Raw genomic sequence first — 18,754 nt, 5'->3', positions numbered from 1 at the left:
GGTTTAAGTGTCTTGGGCTTAATTTTGGGCTTCTTGGGCTTTGGGCTTTTGATACCCAATATTGGGCTCATTCTTCTCCTTGTAATTTTTCCTATTCATTGTATTCATTAGACCATTGTATTTTGGTCATTAGTTTAGGGTTAAAGGAGGATTAGTAGTTCATTTGAATTAGGACAAATTAGGTTAAATTTAGGATGGATTTAAGTTGCATTTAGGTCACACTTTTGGCACCACCTTGGCTACACAAGTGTGACACTGAAATGCAACCCTAAATACATACTAAATTCAGCCTAATTCACATTTAGCTCTACATGACCGGTTATGCACATGTGACACAAGGTTTGAATTCAAATTTGAATTTGAATTCAAATCTTGGCGCCAACATGTGACCTATCATGTGGCGCCAAGTGTCTCCTCCTATTTTCGGTGCATTATATGTTCCCTCCTAACACATTTTGTATTCACTTTTGATCATAATAGAAATTTGTGAGCCATTGGCCGAGTTTCCTCTCTCAAAAGTCCCTTAGAAAAAGAAGATGAGTATGAGCTTGCTTTAAAACCTTTTCGTAAATTTTGTTGTTCAACCTTTATGCAAAGTTGAACCAAATCATCCATATCCCTATAAGGGAGAACCTCAACCTTATCTCTTATTTCATAGGATAATCCACTCAAAAACCTAGCAATGGTAATATTTTCCTCTTCTCTAATGCCAGCCCTCATGATGTACAACTCCATCGTTTGTCTATATTCTTCCACAGTCATATTTTTTGATGGAGTCTTTGGAGCTTGTTGATAAGCTCCCTAGTGTAATAAGAGGGTATATGCCTCCTCCTCAAGGCACTCCTTAATTCATTCCAATATTGAATTGGAGGTTCATTATGGAGACGCCTATCTCTCACAAGAGAGGTCCACCAATACATGGCATGACCTTGAAAACTCAAAGTGGCTAGGGAAACTTTTCTTTCTTCACTTACTTGGTGGCAAGTGAAGATTTGTTCCACTTTCATTTCCCAGTCTAGGTAACCCTCCACATCATCTTTTCCATGAAAATAAGGGAGATCTACCCTAGATTCCCTTGTCTTGGAGGTCCTATGGATTCTCCTAGGAGGTAGTTGATAATGATCTCCTAAAGCTAGGCTATCATGCATTGACTCTCCTAGTGTGGAACTATGAGCGTAGGAACTATGTTGACCATGGTGATGTTTTCTTTTATCTTTCTCCTTTAATAAACGAATTTCCTCCTCCATTAGAGCAAATTGAGCTTCTTTTTCAAGTTTTTGTTGTAATTCTTGCTCTTTCCATAGCTTTAGTGATCTTAATTCACGTGACAATTTAGTAAAACTTTTGTTGTCACTTGAATTAGTATCACTATGAGGAGTAGAAAATTCTTCCATTATAGGTGAAAGATTCTTTTTTATGAATGAACTTTGAAAAGCAATTGTTTTTGTGCAAGGTTAAGACTAAGTACTTAGAGGATTATGTATACAAATTGAACTTTGAAGGGAGGTGAGCTACTAAGAGCCACTTAAAAACCAAGCCTCTTCAAGTAAAAATTACTAATCCCCTTTGTAGTTAATCTTTACCAAATTCTTTTCAATGAAAATTATTTTTGATGTTTTATGAACTATGATATACTAGACGTGAAAGCAAGTAAAACAAGTATTAAGCAACAAATTAAACTATCTAACGTGTCCTAGGGTGAGAGCTTGAGAGATACCAAAGATCAATCAAGGACCACTCCCACCAATGCACTAACGAAAATGGAAAAACTAAGGAGAGATGGTTGTGCACCAAAGACAGCCCCAAGACACTCCTTGAAATGGCCAATTAAAAAGTATGAAAAAACAAAGAACAAGTGGCTCAAAATAAAATATGAAACAGCCACCAAGAATTAGTGATAGATTAGTGACCAAATTTGCAACAAAATTTCAAATTAGTAAGAGAAATTGGTCACTAAAATCCGTCACTAACACTTTTATATTTTTTTTTTTAAATTCAAGTACAATCTTCAATTGAATCTCCAAGAGGTCTTCACAGAAATTCTAGTCCAGCAACTTCAAAAATTCCAGCCACAAGTGTTTGGTGTTTGATCTTTTGAATTTTGATAGCCAAATCCGAGAGTCTCCTTTTTCCTTTCCTCCTCCTTTTCTTAGTCCTCTTTTGATGACCCTTGTAGAACTAGCTTCTAAGGAGATAGGCTAGGTCAAGCATAGGTCACATTTGAGTTCCATAATGAATACAAACAGCAAAGGTATTAAAGGAAAGAAGATTAGGGTAGGAGAAGTCAATATAGATGACAAAAGACAAGATTAGGCTAGGTCAAGGAAGAACAATCCTAAGAAAGGTTCTAGAATTGATTCATAAAACCAAAAACACTCAAGAAAAATGTGAGCTGAAAATTTTAAGATGCAATTTCAAATCCAAACCGAGAAGACAACAATGTAGATTCAACTCCTTAATTGGCTTTTTCCTTTCAAATTTAGGTTTAGCACTTTTTTTTTTAATCAAATTTCTTTTGCATTTTTTTTTAATCAAATTTCTTTTGCATTTTTTTTTAATCCTAGGAGTTGCCTTTTTCTTTTAATCAAAAAAATTCACACAAGTCTCGGTCACACCTTAATTGAAGTACCAAAACCGGCTTCAAATTGAAATTCAAATACCACCCAAATTAGGTTAAAATGTAATGAACATGTAACATGCTTTTGATGCTTGGTTGGTTTATGTAGCACATGCACAATTTTGGCTCCAAATTTTAAAATTCAAATTGCAATTCAAACACAATTTTCCAGCACACACCAATGATACAAGATCAAACCTCACGGATGTAAAATTTTTGTGTAAGACATTTTCAAGATTTTGGAACCCTAAAAATTTCTAAGAAAACTACTAATGATCTAGTAGTAGTTTATGAACTCAAACAAAACCAAAATGATGAGCTTATACCAAAGAAAAATAGATCTCGGCCAAATCCAGAAAATGATTCAAAATTCACTCAAAACAAATTTCAAACGGATCACTCAAGCATAACTAGGAAGTATGAACATAATAAGAACTACACATGACTACTAAACATTGATTCAAAATAAAAAATGACTCAAATACACATGGACCGAATAAAATTTCAAATATGACTCAAAGAAAACAAAAAGATCATAGGCAGAATTTTCCTAATAAGCACAAAGAATTGGAGCATGATTCATGGAAGCATATAATCAAAGGCGCATATATGAACCATTCAAGCAACAAGAAACTAGATCCATCAATTTTAAGACAAGAAAATAGATCTAGGAAAGAATCAACTCTAAAATGACAAAGACTCAAAATGAACACAATGAACAAAAGATGAACACAATCCAATCACGGATCCACACTTCAAAAGACAAGGAAAAGTGACTTATCTCTTGAAGAACCAAATGCTCTAGATACCACTTGATGAGGTTCCACTTGGAAATCCTCAAGAATCCTTCAATGCTCCTCGGTTCCTTGGAAGAATGACAAGGAAAGGCAGCTCCAAGAAGCACCAATGTGACCCTAGCTTGCTTCTAGCTAAGTCCGGAAGAAGGAAGAGTTTCCTAGCTCTACAAGGAGAAGATCTCAAGTAGGGTAGAGTTAGGAAAAGGTGACTTTTGGATAGGATTTTCTATGGAGAGAAATCTCATCAATATATGTCCAAAAGTGATACATGATTCGACCATAGCTAGATTTATAGGATAAATTAGGTTAAGGCTTTAAGTTGGGTTTACCTAGAGTTAAGTAAAACCATGGTATGGTTTACTTAACTCTAGGCGCCAAAATTTGAATTTAAGAATTCAAATTTTGGTGCCAACCGGCCACCCCCTCCATGTGCACTCATTTGGATGTGATTTGGTGTCCATTTGAGTTGCATTTAGGTCACACCATGTGCATGTGTGCACATGGCCGAAATGCACCTTCAAATGATTCCAAATTACATTCAAATGAAAGTGTACAAGTTAACCTAAATTAACCCTAAATCTAAATGACCATGAAATGAAATTACTAAGCTAATGGCCAGAACTACAAGGCCCAAAAGAAAGTACAAAGGCACTAAGGCCCAATCCTATACTAACCCTAATCTAATGGGCTTGAGACAAAGCCCAACAAAATAAAGTAGTGGGCTTTCCTTGGGCTTGGGCCCACTCTTCATGCATCATCCTTGCCATAGCCCTAGTAGTTGGGCCCTTAGCCCATGGGCCTCCTCCATCACTTGGTTTGTTTCATCCACATGGTGTGCCTTGCTTTGACTCATCCCCGTCTGATTGACCATTTGGCTTCATCTGGTGCTCGTGAAGACTTCATGTATGCTTAGCCCATTTATGCCTTGTTCTAAATTTAACCTTGTTTTGGCCTTTTTCTTGATACTTTAATCTTCAACTTGTAGACGCCTTATTTTCGTATCTTCGACGCCTTATTTATCTGAACCACTTGCTTTATCCCTTGTGACATTTCCTGACTCATCCAATTTGCTTCGTTACATCCATTTCGTACTAGTGATTGTTTTATTCTTTGGTATTGGAACAACTTCTTATTGCATGGCTTGAGCTTCAATCGTTTGCTTAACGAGCTTTCATCTTGGTGTGCACCCCACCAGAAGGCATTTAGTAATTTCTCAATCTCATCTATGGTGCAGATAGGAATCAGGAAGATACTCATAGCATATGAAGGGAGAGCCTGCAAAACAGCCTTGATGAGGGTCTCTTTTCCTGTTTTAGATAATGATTTGTGGCTCCAAGACTATTGTTTTTTCTATATATGTTCCTTGATAAACCTGAAAACTTCATTTTTATTTCATCTAATCATAGATGGGAGTCCAAGGTACTTACCAGTGGTCACGCAATTCTGGACATGCAGAGTATTTGATAACAGATTATGAATAGTAAGAGGTGCATGTCTATTCAGAAACACTTCAGATTTATCATAGTTTATGGCTTGACCAGAAGCTATCTCAAAAGTTTTCAGTATGGTAGCAACCTCATTGGTCTCTTTCTCAATAGCTTGGAAGAAAAGGAATACATCATTTGCGAACATCAGATGATGCAGTTTGGGAGAACCATAGCAGATTTGAATGCCATGCATGTTCCCTAAAAGTTCAGCTTTATGAATAAGGTTGTATAATCCTTCCATACCTAGAATGCAAAGGTAAGGGGAGAGGGGGTCTCCTTGTCGAAGACCTCTGCCAAGAACAATGGAGCCGACGCGATTGCCATTAAGGAGGACCTGAAAATGAACAGAAGTGATACACATCATCATCCAACTTACCCATTTTCTATAGAAACCAAATCGCTCCAAGATGCAACGCAGATAGTTCTAGGAGAGCCTATCAAAAGCCTTGCTTATGTCGATCTTCAAAGCTGCTTCATGTTTAGTTCTCTTTCCACTACAACGTAGGTAGTGGATAGCTTCATTTGCTACGAGCACATTATATGTGATAAGGCGGTCTTGAACAAAAGCAGCATGTTCATGGGAGACGCACTTTTGGAGAAGAGGTTTTAGTCGATTTGTTAAAGCTTTCAAAAGTATTTTATATATCATGTTACAAAGAGCAATTGGTCGAAGCTCTTTCATGTTAGATGGGTTAGGACACTTAGGGATCAAAGTAATCACTGCATCGTTGATGTGTGGGGGAAGCTCACCAACTTCGAGCCATGAGTTGCAAGAGGAAAGAATGTCTTCGCCATAAACCACCCAAAAGCTTTTGTAAAAACCAAGATTGAATCTGTTAGGCCCAGGAGCTTTGTCTTTGTGCATCTGAAAAAGAGTCATACGAAGTTCATCTTTTGATAAGGGCGTTGTGAGTTGCTTATTATCCAGTTGGGAGATCCTATAGTCCAAGTTATCAATTACAAAGTGAATCTCCCCAAGAAGCATGGTGAATAGGTCTTGAAAGTATGAGCATGCAAGGTTACCAGTTTAGTAAAGGTGGAGTGTTTTTTACCTTCAGAGTCGTAAAGAGTGGAGATATGGTTTTCTAATGACATATGTTCACCGCTTCATGAAAAATTTTTGTATTGGAGTCCCCATCTCTTAACCAGAAAGTTTTAGCACGTTGACTCCAATAGGAATCCATGCAACAAAAATTGGTTGCTGAGTTGGTGTTGTAGCTAAAAGTATAGACTCTAATCAGTAGTACCCTGAGCGTTTTTGCATTTTTTCATATCACGCTTAAGGATATCAATAGATTTGCACAAGTTAGCATGCTTTCGTCTATTCCCAAATACGAAGATATCTACTACAAGAGCTAATCTTATTCTCGACACCCTTTTTGTTATGATAGTTCCAGCCATACCTAACAGCACAATCGATGTCTAGGTCTTCCATCCAAATATTCTCAAAACGAAAATACTTATGCAGTGGGTTAGAAAGGTTAGCATGAAGCTTGAGAGTAATAAGAGAGTGATCAGATTTACCTGCTACACTGTTTGATAGAAGGTAGTTAGCAAATAAGTGACACCAATCCTTAGTAACAAGCGCTCTGTCAAGCCGTTCTTCAACCAGGTTGTTTGGGAGGTTTCCTTTGATCCATGTAAACGGATGACCAACTTGTTGAGATTCATAGTGGTGAATCAACTCATATCTGGAGAATGAAGGTGATGGCTTCCTCCTTCCATGATTGACGTAGAGTATGAAGGGGAAGGCTTTGCCCTTGATCTAGGCTCACCAAGAGGGTAGACTAAGGTAGGTTTATGGTGGAAAAGGAAGTTAGGCGTGACAAGGAAGATGGTGGGTGGCGGAAGTGTTTAGGGATGTAGTGTTTGGGTTGCTCAAGTTGGCTCACTCCAAGTGTAGGTGGAGGCCACTCTAGGGTTTCACTCTCCAAGGGTGGAGAATGAAGGAGGCTAGCCGAAGTTAACCTAGTGACTAAGGATGGGATTTTGAGGCATGAAATGCTCACTCAATATCATATAATCCAAAGTATTTACAAGTGGTGGGGTGTTGGGGATTTATAGGAGGGGAGGCATCTAGGGTTTCATTTGGGACATGCATGGCCGAAATTCATAATTAAGGCAAATGCACTCCAAATGACATGCCAAATGAACCCTAGATGCTACTTAGTGACCAAGTTTGGAATCTATGGGTCTAGATTGGCTACATCAAGGTGCATGATATGATCATGCAACCTTTACCCTCCACTTGGGCCTAAGCCTTTCTATCACCAAAAATAGATCCAAAACTCACCAAAAATGCGTCACCCTTCTAGTGTAATACCCTAGCCCAAATTAAAAACCTAATCATCTAAAGCACCCCATAATACAAGGGTAAAATGGGAAATACAAGGAAAATAAATCCTATGACTAAAATACCCCAAAATACAAGGGTAAAATTGGAATAAAGCAATAAATTCTATACTACTCAAATTGGCCATAGCCATGAACCATGTGATGGGTCTCACATGAAGTGAAGTACCAAGGATGGTCCTCCATCATACCCTCCTTTTTGAGAAGGATTTGACCTCAAATCTTTAAGCTCTTCCATTCCATTGATCCTTCAAAAGATGTGAAACCACAATTAGGGAAGTAAAAAATACTAAAACTTTAGCGATGCAATCCTTAAGTACACAATTTGTTGAATGAAAGTGCTAGGGAAAGGAGAGAGCCAAAGAGGCATCACCATTTAAATTATTGGCCCCATGCAATTCATTCACCAAATCATCTATCTTAGGGATTGGGTGCCTTTTATGCAATGATGGATTTTAAAAAGGTGCTCATCCTCCATTGCCATCTTTCTTTGGCACCAAAAGAAGGAGGATGGCACAAGGGTTAAGGTTCTTTTGAACCTAGCCCTTTGTCTTCAAAGGAAAAATTCTTTTTTTCTTTTCTTTTCTTTTTGTTTTTGTTTTTGCTTTTCTCTTCATCATCTTTCTTAGCCTTTAGTTTGAGTTGGTCCTCATTCACTTGAGAGGGTGATAGAGGACACCACACAAACTTCTTACCTAAGTGTTGGAAACTTATTTTATTGGTGAGGCCATCATGGATTATGTGCTTGTCAAATTGCCATGGCCTCCCAAGCAAGACATGACTAACCTCTAATGGCTCTATGTCACACAAAACATCTTCTTTATAGTTGCCAATAGAGATTGGTATGCTTACTTGTTGGTTAACTACAACACCTCCCTCCTCATTGATCCATTGCATTCTATAAGGTTTAGGATGAGGTTTTGTAGTCAAGGCTAACTTATCAACCAATCTAGTACTGCAACAATTTGAAGTTGACCCACTATCTACAATGAGAGAACAAGTATTTTCTAGAATTTTGCATTTTGTTTGAAACAAGTTCTCTCTTTGAGATTGTTCAATGTCACTAGGTTGATTGTTAAGAAGCCTTCTAACCAATAGTAAGTCTCCTTCACAAGGTAAAATTTCTTCCTCGGAGTCTATGGCTTCTTCTTCACTACTAGAGGAAGATGAAGTAGCTTCATCAAGGCTACTATAGTGATCTTGGGCTTTTAAAACCATGGTTTTCTTTGTAGGACATTGAGAAGCAATATGTCCTCTTCCAAGACACTTAAAGCACTTGATTTCACTTGACTTAGACTCTTTGGAAGGTGCTTTAAAAGATGAATTTTCTTTTTCTTTTTCTTTTTCTTTTTCTTCTTTGGGATAAGGTAGGGAAGAGTGGCCCTCCTTCTTAAAACTCTTGGAATAAGAGGGAGTGGAGTCTTTTCGAAAAGGTTTTCTTGTAAGTTGATGCTCCACTCTTGAGCAAAGTTGAACAAGTTCATTCAAATCCCTATAAGGTAGAAGTTCAACTTTGTCTCTTATCTCAAGATTAAGACCACTTTGAATCTAGAGATTGTGGTCCTCTCTTCCTCCCTAATCCCAGCCCTCATCATTAGCAACTCCATAGATTGCCTATATTCTTCCACACTAGAGGACCCTTGTTTCAATCTTTGTAGCTTGTCCATAAGCTCTCGGTCATAGTATGGAGGAATATGCCTCCTTCTTAAGGCACTACGGAGCTCATTCCAATATTGGATTGGGGGCTTATGATTTATTCTCCTTTTTTTTTTCTAAGGAGGTCCACCAATACATAGCATGCCCTTGGAAGCTAAGGGTTGCTAAAGAAACCTTCCTATCTTCACTTATTCCATGGCAAGAGAAAAGTTGTTCAACTTTCATTTCCCAATCTAAATAACTTTCAACATTATCTTTGCCATGAAATGGGGGAAGAGTGATGTTAGGTTCCCTATTGGAAGACTCCCTATTTCTATGATACCTTGGGGGTCTTTGATAGTAATCATCATTGTGATGACTACTAAAGAAGATATCACTTGGAGGTTGGGTATGATGCCCTTCCTCCTCATGAAAACTTGAATGCACATGCCCCTTACCTCTTGAGGGTTGAGGAGAAGTGACTCTTGGTCTTGAACCACTAGCCTCTCCTCCCACAACTAGTCTTTCAAGCAATCTTTTTATTTCTTCATTATTTCTTTCAAACTCTTTTTCTTTTTTTCTTAATTCTTCCTCTCTTTTTATATTTTCCTCTTCTTTTTTTCTTAGGTACTCTTTGAGTTGCCTAAGTTCATCCCTAACACTAGACCTAGTACTACAAGAGTTATGACCATGCACACTAGAATGATCACTCATCTTTGATCAAAAAAAAGGTTTTCACAAATGTTTGTTTTCAAAAAGGTTTGAAAAAGGTTTTCACAAAGAGTGAGTGATAAAAGGTTTTCACAAAAAGGTTTTCAAAGTGTAAGATAGGTGGGAAAAGGCCTAAGTGTACAAAGTGAACCTTCAAGGGGAGGTGGACTACAAAGAATCACTTAATAACCAAGCCCTATCAAGTAAAAATCACTAAGCCTTTTCTACTTTTCTTACAAAACAATTTGGCACAACAAAAAAAAGTATGTGTGTGCACGTTACCCCTAGTAGGCAAAAGCAAGCCTTCTAAACGGATTTGGAGACAAAGATAAAAGCCTAAACAATTATACTACCAAAAACTATAAAGCATGCAAAAGAAAAGCACTTAAAACATATTCTAGTCGAGGTCCTAGGTGAAGGTTTTCAAATCACCTTCAAACTACACGAAATTAAAACCAACTTGAAGAGGTTTAGAAATGGCCAAATTACAAACCAAAAGAATGAAACCAAGGCCCAAAAACACACTAGGCCGAAAAGAAGAAAAATTAAGCAAAATTATGAAAACACAAGTCTAAGTCTTCAAACTCCTCCACTTGGGTTCCTTCACAAAAAGCAAACTTGTTAGTCCTCTCCAAGTGTTTGATCACTCCTTTTGGTGTGGTGTAAATCCCTCCAAAGGCTAGGTTTGGATTCGGTTCACCCCTCCACTCAAATCCACCAAAGGTGTGCTAGTTTTCTAGAGAAGTTCTTTACCTACAAACAAAGTGAAACCAACCCAAAGAGCAAGAGTCCAAGAAATAAAACTGAAAAGGCACAATTAGGAAGGCTAAACTCAGAGAGAATTGATGGAGACAAAAAAAAAGAGGCCAAAGAAAAGACAAACTAAAAATTAAGACTCAATCACAAAAAGGAAGCACACAAAAGAGTAGTCCTAGAAAGGCACTAGAATGGATTAGTGTTTTAGCTCACTTGATTAAGTCTTTTAAAGGATTCGGTCCAGCCAATATTAAGGTCCCAAAATAAGGTCAAAATGTCACAAGTCTAACTCCAATAGCAAAGGTAATGGTCCAAGTCCACAAGTCTAGCAACAAGTCCTTTTTGGTCAATTTTTTTTTTGTTCTATTTTCACGTCCAAATTTTGATGTTCCTTGGGTCCAAGTTCTTTTCTTTAATATTCAGCCCATTTTTGCTTAGGTTTTGCACTTGTGGGTGGTGAAAATTAGGTCAAATTTTAGGAGAAAGAGAGGAGGACAAGTGGCGTGATTTTAGAGGTGATTAGGGTATCTTTTGAGTGGAAAAAGACTTGTACTATCTAGTACAAGTTGTTTGCACAAAATTTTTCAGCACACCTCTTAGATTCTTTTAGGGTTTCTTTAGGCATAGAAAATTGACTAAATCAAGTGAGAATGCAAGGGAAAGTGGGCGGTTATGCATGTGCAAGGAAATGTTTACACATGGAAATCAAAAATCACATAGAACATGCTAGGACTAGGTAGCATGCATGAATGACTCCTAGAATGAAAGCTATATGTCACGCCCACTATATCATGCAATATGGCATATTTTTTTTGTTCATGTAATCATGCAAAGTGTTTGGCACATACATGGAATTTTTGTAGACAAAATATAGGAAACATAAGATGACAAAACTTAGGTAGATTTAAAAATCAAAAGCATGTTCATAGCATGTTCTTCATGTTCATGTGAGACTCAAGAAAATGAAAAGCATGGCAACACCTAATAATGGAAACCTAAAATGGCAAGGAAGGCTCACAAGGAACAAGGTGTGAACCCAAAACTATTCGGCCACACAAGAGAAGACAAGGAGAAGAGAAATGACCGAATAGAAAAAGACACACAAGAAGACAATAAGGACTAGATTTTACCCTTGATGAACCTTGGCTCTGATACCACTTGATGGCTTCCTCCTTCCATGATTGACGTAGAGTATGAAGGGGAAGGCTTTGCCCTTGATCTAGGCTCACCAAGAGGGTAGACTAAGGTAGGTTTATGGTGGAAAAGGAAGTTAGGCGTGACAAGGAAGATGGTGGGTGGCGGAAGTGTTTAGGGATGTAGTGTTTGGGTTGCTCAAGTTGGCTCACTCCAAGTGTAGGTGGAGGCCACTCTAGGGTTTCACTCTCCAAGGGTGGAGAATGAAGGAGGCTAGCCGAAGTTAACCTAGTGACTAAGGATGGGATTTTGAGGCATGAAATGCTCACTCAATATCATATAATCCAAAGTATTTACAAGTGGTGGGGTGTTGGGGATTTATAGGAGGGGAGGCATCTAGGGTTTCATTTGGGACATGCATGGCCGAAATTCATAATTAAGGCAAATGCACTCCAAATGACATGCCAAATGAACCCTAGATGCTACTTGGTGACCAAGTTTGGAATCTATGGGTCTAGATTGGCTACATCAAGGTGCATGATATGATCATGCAACCTTTACCCTCCACTTGGGCCTAAGCCTTTCTATCACCAAAAATAGATCCAAAACTCACCAAAAATGCGTCACCCTTCTAGTGTAATACCCTAACCCAAATTAAAAACCTAATCATCTAAAGCACCCCATAATACAAGGGTAAAATGGGAAATACAAGGAAAATAAATCCTATGACTAAAATACCCCAAAATACAAGGGTAAAATTGGAATAAAGCAATAAATTCTATACTACTCAAATTGGCCATAGCCATGAACCATGTGATGGGTCTCACATGAAGTGAAGTACCAAGGATGGTCCTCCATCAGAAGGTTTTGATGATAACAAAGTATGGATCAAAGCTAACCAAGGACATCAACAAGTCAAAAACAAAGTCAAGAGGAAAATATGGCTATTATGTTGTGTAATAGGAGTAGCTCATAAGTTGTAATGTTTGTTGAGCTTATTTTTTCATGTGTGTACTTTGTGCATAGGTTAATCTTTATCTAATCTGACTAAGAGTGAGTATGATGATGAGTTAAAAACTTGAAAAGTTATTTGATGGAAGGTGGCTTAGTTCCATGCACGCCCTTGATCTTGGTTCAACAAGGGAGACTCCAAAAGATGATGAAAAATGAAGGAGATGGTGGCGGAAGCACAAAGGTGAAGGTGAAGAGGGTTTGCTCAAGGTTGTTTCATCCAAGTGTAGGATGAAACCTATTTAGGGTTTTGCTTTTATGGTGGAGATGGGAGGAGGTTAGCCAAAGGCAACCTAGTGCTAAGGAAAAGGTTGGTGTTTAGGGTGATGGAGGTGGCGCACAAGGTGTATGGAGGTGTTTGGTGGGGTGTTGCTCCTTTTGGCTAGCTCACTTCACTAAGGTTGGTGAAGGCCACCCAAGGTAGGCCAAACTCACTCACTCACGGTGGTGGAAGGAGGAGGAGAAGGGGAGGAGGCCGTGGAGTTCCTAGAGACTAAGGAGAATGACAATGAGGCAAAATGCACACTCAATATCATTAATATCCAAAGTGTCTACAAGGAGCTAGACTAGGGGAATATATAGGAAGGCTTGCATTTAGGGTTGCATTTAGGGTGAGTGGCCGAATTTCACTAGGGAGAAATGCACCCTAAATGAAATGCCAAATGCAACCCTAGATGCTACTTGGTGGCCAAGTTTGGCATCTTTAAGGGTTTAGGTTGGCTACAACAAGGTGCATGATAAGTCCATGCATCCTTGGCCCTCCAATTGGGCCTAAGCCTACCTAACACCAAAAAAAAAATGACCAAACAACACCACTAAGTGTGCGTCACCTCCTTAATGGATGCACCCTAGCCCAATTAAAATCCTAAGCATCTAAATTACCCCAAAATACAAGGGCAAAAATGGGAAATACAAAGAAATAAATCCTAGGACTAAAATACCCCAAAATACAAGGGTAAAAATGGAATAAAGCAATAAATTCTATACTACTCAAATTAGCCATAGTCATGAACCATGTGATGGGTCTCACATGAAGTGAAGTACCAAGGATGGTCCTCCATCATACCCTCCTTCTTGAGAAGGATTTGACCTCAAATCTTTAAGCTCTTCCATTCCATTGATCCTTCAAAAGAAGTGAAACCACAATTAGGGGAGTAAAAATTAAAACTTAACTATGCAATCCTTAGTACATAATTTGTTGAATGAAAGTGCTTAGGGCAAAGGGGAGAGCCAAAGAGGCATCACCAAAATTTTATTGACCCATGCAATTCATTCACCAAATCATCTAACTTAGGATTGGGTGCCTTTTATGCAATGATGGCTTTTAAAAAAGGTGCTCATCCTCCATTGCCATCTTTCTTTGGCACCAAAAGAAGGAGGATGGCACAAGGGTTAAGGTTCACTTGAACCTAGCCCTTTTTCTTCAAAGGAAAAATTCTTTTTTTCTTTTCTTTTCTTTTTGTATTTGTTTTTGCTTTTCTCTTCATCATCTTTCTTAGCCTTTAGTTTGAGTTGGTCCTCATTCACTTGAGAGGGTGATAGAGGACACCACACAAACTTCTTACCTAAGTTTTGGAAACTTATTTTATTGGTGAGGCCATCATGGATTATGTGCTTGTCAAATTGCCATGGCCTCCCAAGCAAGACATGACTAACCTCTAATGGCACTATGTCACACAAAACATTTTCTTTATAGTTGCCAATAGAGATTGGTATGCTTGCTTGTTGGTTAACTACAACACCTCTATCCTCATTGATCCATTGCATTTTGTAAGGTTTAGGATGAGGTTTTGTAGTCAAGGCTAACTTATCAACCAATCTAGTACTACAACAATTTGAAGTAGACCCACTATCGACAATGAGAGAACAAGTACTTTCTAAGACATTGCATTTTGTTTGAAACAAGTTCTCTCGTTGTGATTGGTCAATTTCACTAGATTGATTGTTAAGGAGCCTTCTAACCAACAATAAGTCTCCTTCACAAGGTAAAATTTCTTCCTCGGAGTCTATGGCTTCTTCTTCACTAGAGGAAGATGAAGTAGCTTCATCAAGGCTACTATAGTGATCTTGGGCTTTTAAAACCATGGTTTTCTTTGTAGGACATTGAGAAGCAATATGTCCTCTTCCAAGACACTTAAAGCACTTGATTTCACTTGACTTAGACTCTTTGGAAGGGGCTTTAAAAGATGAATTTTCTTTTTCTTTTTCTTCTTTGGGATAAGGTAGGGAAGAGTGGCCCTCCTTCTTAAAACTCTTGGAATAAGAGGGAGTGGAGTCTTTTCGAAAAGGTTTTCTTGTAAGTTGATGCTCCACTCTTGAACAAAGTTGAACAAGTTCATTCAAATCCTTATAAGGTAGAAGTTCAACTTTGTCTCTTATCTCAAGATTAAGACCACTTTGAAATCTAGAGATTGTGGTCCTCTCTTCCTCCCTAATCCCAGCCCTCATCATTAGCAACTCCATAGATTGCCTATATTCTTCCACACTAGAGGACCCTTGTTTCAATCTTTGAAGCTTATCCATAAGCTCTCGGTCATAGTATGGAGGAATATGTCTCCTTCTTAAGGCACTACGGAGCTCATTCCAATATTGGATTGGGGGCTCATGATTTATTCTCCTTTCTTTTTCTAAGGAGGTCCACCAATACATAGCATGCCCTTGGAAGCTAAGGGTTGCTAAAGAAACCTTCCTATCTTCACTTATTCCATGGCAAGAGAAAAGTTGCTCAACTTTCATTTCCCAATCTAAATAATTTTCAACATTATCCTTGCCATGAAATGGGGGAAGATTGATGTTAGGTTCCCTATTGGAGGACTCCCTATTTCTATGATGTCTTGGGGGCCTTTGATAGTAATCATCATTGTGATGACTACTAAAGAAGATATCACTTGGAGGTTGGGTATGATGCCCTTCCTCCTCATGAGCACTTGTATACATGTGCCCCTTTCCTCTTGAGGGTTGAGGAGAAGTGACTTTTGGTCTTGAACCACTAGCCTCTCCTCCCACAACTAATCTTTCAAGTAATCTTTTTATTTCCTCATTGTTTCTTTCAAACTCTTTTTCTTTTCTTCTAATTTATTCCTCTCTTTTTATATTTTCTTCCTCTTTTCTTCTTAGGTAATCTTTCAATTGCCTAAGCTCATCCCTAACACTAGACCTAGTACTATGAGAATTATGACCATGTACGCTAGAATGCTCACTCATCTTTGATCAAAAGGTTTTCACAAAATTTTCACAAAGAGTTAAAAAGGGTTTCACAAAGATTGAGTGATAAAAAGGTTTTCACAAAAAGTTTTAAAGGTGCAAGATAAGTAGAAAAGGCCTAAGTATACAAATTGAACCTTCAAGGGGAGGTGGACTACAAAGAATCACTTAATAACCAAGCCCTCTCAAGTAGGAATCACTAAGCCCTTACCACTTTTCTTACAAAACAATTTTGACACTACCAAGTGTGTGTGTGCACGCACCCCTAGTAGGCAAAAATAAGCCTTCTAAACGTTTTTGGAAACAAAGGATAAAAAAACCTAAACAATTATACTAGTAAAGCTATAAAGCATGCTATGGAAAGCAATTTAGAACATACACTAGTCGAGGTCCTAGTGAAGGTTTTCAAATCACCTTCTCTACACGCTCTAAAACCCAAGTTGAAGAGGTTTAAAATGGCCAAAATTACAAACCAAATGGAAGAAATGAATGGCCTAAAACAAAGAGGCCGAAAGCAAGTAAAACAAGGTAAACAAGAAATTAAGTCTTCAACTCCTCCTCTTGTGGTTCCTTCACAATGAGCAAACGTATTAGCACCTCTCCAAAGTGTTTACTCTCCTTTGGTTTAGTGAAAACCCTTCCAAAGGCTAGGTTGGATTTTGGTTCACTCCTCCACTCAATCCACCAAAGGATTGCTACTTTGCTAGATAGGTGCTTCACCTACAATCAATGAAAACCAACCAAGAGCAAGAGTTCCAAAAAGATAAAACTGAAAAGGCACAATTAGGAAAGCTAAACTCAAAGAGAATTTATGGAGACAAACAAAAGAGGCCAAAAGAAAGACAAGCAAAAATTAAGACTCAATCAATAAAAGATAGCACTCAAAAGAATAAACCTAGAATGGGTTTGTGTTTAAGTTTCACTTGCTTAAGTCTTTTAATTTTTTCGGTCCAGCCAAGGTATAAGTCCCAAAATATGTCCAAATTGTCAAATGTCCAACTCCAAATGCAAAGGGAATGGTCCAAGTCCACAAGTCTAGCAACAAGTCCTTTTTGTCCAATATTTTTTTTTTTTTGTTCTTGTTCTTTTTGGGTTCACGGCCTTTTGCTTTTTAATGTCCTTGGGTCCAATTTTTTTTTAAAATTTCAACCCAATTTGTTGCTTAGGTTTTGCACTTGTGGTGGCACAAAAATTAGGTCAAAAATATGTAGCATAGGAGCAAGACAAGTGGCGCATCCTTAGAGGTTCTTTAAGGAAATTTTGAGTGGAATTGGTTTTGTACTATTTAGGTCAAGTTGTTTTAGCACAAAATATCCAGCACCTCTTAGATTCTTTTAGGGTTCTTGGAAAACAAGAAAGCAACTTAGACAAGTGAAAATGCAAGGGTAAAGATGGGCGGTTTTTCTAGCATGTGCAAGAAGGTTCACACATGGAAAATCATGGCAACATAGAACATGCTAGAAGCTATTAGCATGCATGAATGACCTAGATAGGAATTCTATATGACACGCCCACTTAAGATGTATGCATCATGGTATTTTTCATGTTTTCATGCAAGGTGTTTGGGCACATACATGGAAAATATGTAAGACAAAATATAGGAAGTAAAAATGACAAAACAATAGGTAGATTCAAAAAGAAAAATGCATGAACATGTAATACTCAACCTAGCATAGAAATATGACAACCTAACAATGGAACCTAAAACATGGAAGGTTCAAGGAAAACAAGTATGAACCACACAAAAATATTCGGTCAAGAGAGGAGAAGAAGAGAAATGACCGAATACCAAAAAATAGAGAACAAAGAAGACTCAAAGGAAAATAAGGAAGGAAAACATTTACCCTTGAAGAACCATGGCTCTAGATACCACTTGATGGAAGGTGGCTTAGTTCCATGCACGCCCTTGATCTTGGTTCAACAAGGGAGACTCCAAAAGATGATGAAAAATGAAGGAGATGGTGGCGGAAGCACAAAGGTGAAGGTGAAGAGGGTTTGCTCAAGGTTGTTTCATCCAAGTGTAGGATGAAACCTATTTAGGGTTTTGCTTTTATGGTGGAGATGGGAGGAGGTTAGCCAAAGGCAACCTAGTGCTAAGGAAAAGGTTGGTGTTTAGGGTGATGGAGGTGGCGCACAAGGTGTATGGAGGTGTTTGGTGGGGTGTTGCTCCTTTTGGCTAGCTCACTTCACTAAGGTTGGTGAAGGCCACCCAAGGTAGGCCAAACTCACTCACTCACGGTGGTGGAAGGAGGAGGAGAAGGGGAGGAGGCCGTGGAGTTCCTAGAGACTAAGGAGAATGACAATGAGGCAAAATGCACACTCAATATCATTAATATCCAAAGTGTCTACAAGGAGCTAGACTAGGGGAATATATAGGAAGGCTTGCATTTAGGGTTGCATTTAGGGTGAGTGGCCGAATTTCACTAGGGAGAAATGCACCCTAAATGAAATGCCAAATGCAACTCTAGATGCTACTTGGTGGCCAAGTTTGGCATCTTTAAGGGTTTAGGTTGGCTACAACAAGGTGCATGATAAGTCCATGCATCCTTGGCCCTCCAATTGGGCCTAAGCCTACCTAACACCAAAAAAAAAATGACCAAACAACACCACTAAGTGTGCGTCACCTCCTTAATGGATGCACCCTAGCCCAATTAAAATCCTAAGCATCTAAATTACCCCAAAATACAAGGGCAAAAATGGGAAATACAAAGAAATAAATCCTAGGACTAAAATACCCCAAAATACAAGGGTAAAAATGGAATAAAGCAATAAATTCTATACTACTCAAATTAGCCATAGTCATGAACCATGTGATGGGTCTCACATGAAGTGAAGTACCAAGGATGGTCCTCCATCATTATTTTGAGACATAAAGCAGAGTTTTTGAAAACTGACTCAAAATAATCGATTATCATTAAATATAATCGATTATTCCAGCAACAGGTAAAAAGGATGCCTTGCTACAATAATCGATTATTTGTGAAATAATCGATTATCCCAGGAATCACTCTCTGGAATAATCAATTATCCTGCAAAATAATCGATTAATC

The 18,754-nt window shown here is 38.3% G+C and overlaps 1 protein-coding gene across 1 annotated transcript; it reads right to left on the bottom strand.

Moving 5' to 3' along the window:
- Positions 1-4,404: 4,404 nt before the first annotated feature.
- Positions 4,405-5,262, bottom strand: LOC145958641 (uncharacterized). Its single transcript, XM_083076147.1, has 2 exons — positions 4,842-5,262; positions 4,405-4,721 (listed from the first exon to the last, which is right to left on the bottom strand). The coding sequence occupies exons 1-2, from the start codon at positions 5,260-5,262 to the stop codon at positions 4,405-4,407; spliced, it is 738 nt and encodes a 245-aa protein (XP_082932273.1).
- Positions 5,263-18,754: the final 13,492 nt, after the last annotated feature.

This window comes from Cajanus cajan, chromosome 6 (genome assembly GCF_000230855.2).
Source record: "Cajanus cajan strain Asha chromosome 6, NIPB_CcT2T_4, whole genome shotgun sequence".
NCBI classification, from domain to species: domain Eukaryota; kingdom Viridiplantae; phylum Streptophyta; class Magnoliopsida; order Fabales; family Fabaceae; genus Cajanus; species Cajanus cajan.
Note: the sequence above shows the minus strand (reverse complement) of the source record. Positions and strands in the feature narration are given on the sequence as shown.

Coding starts and splice junctions, on each gene's coding strand:
- LOC145958641 (XM_083076147.1), bottom strand. CDS start 5,262: ATGTGTATCACTTCTGTTCATTTTCAGGTCCTCCTTAATGGCAATCGC. Junction 4,722..4,841: donor CCAGAATTGCGTGACCACTG/GTAAGTACCTTG, acceptor TATCTAAAACAG/GAAAAGAGACCCTCATCAAG.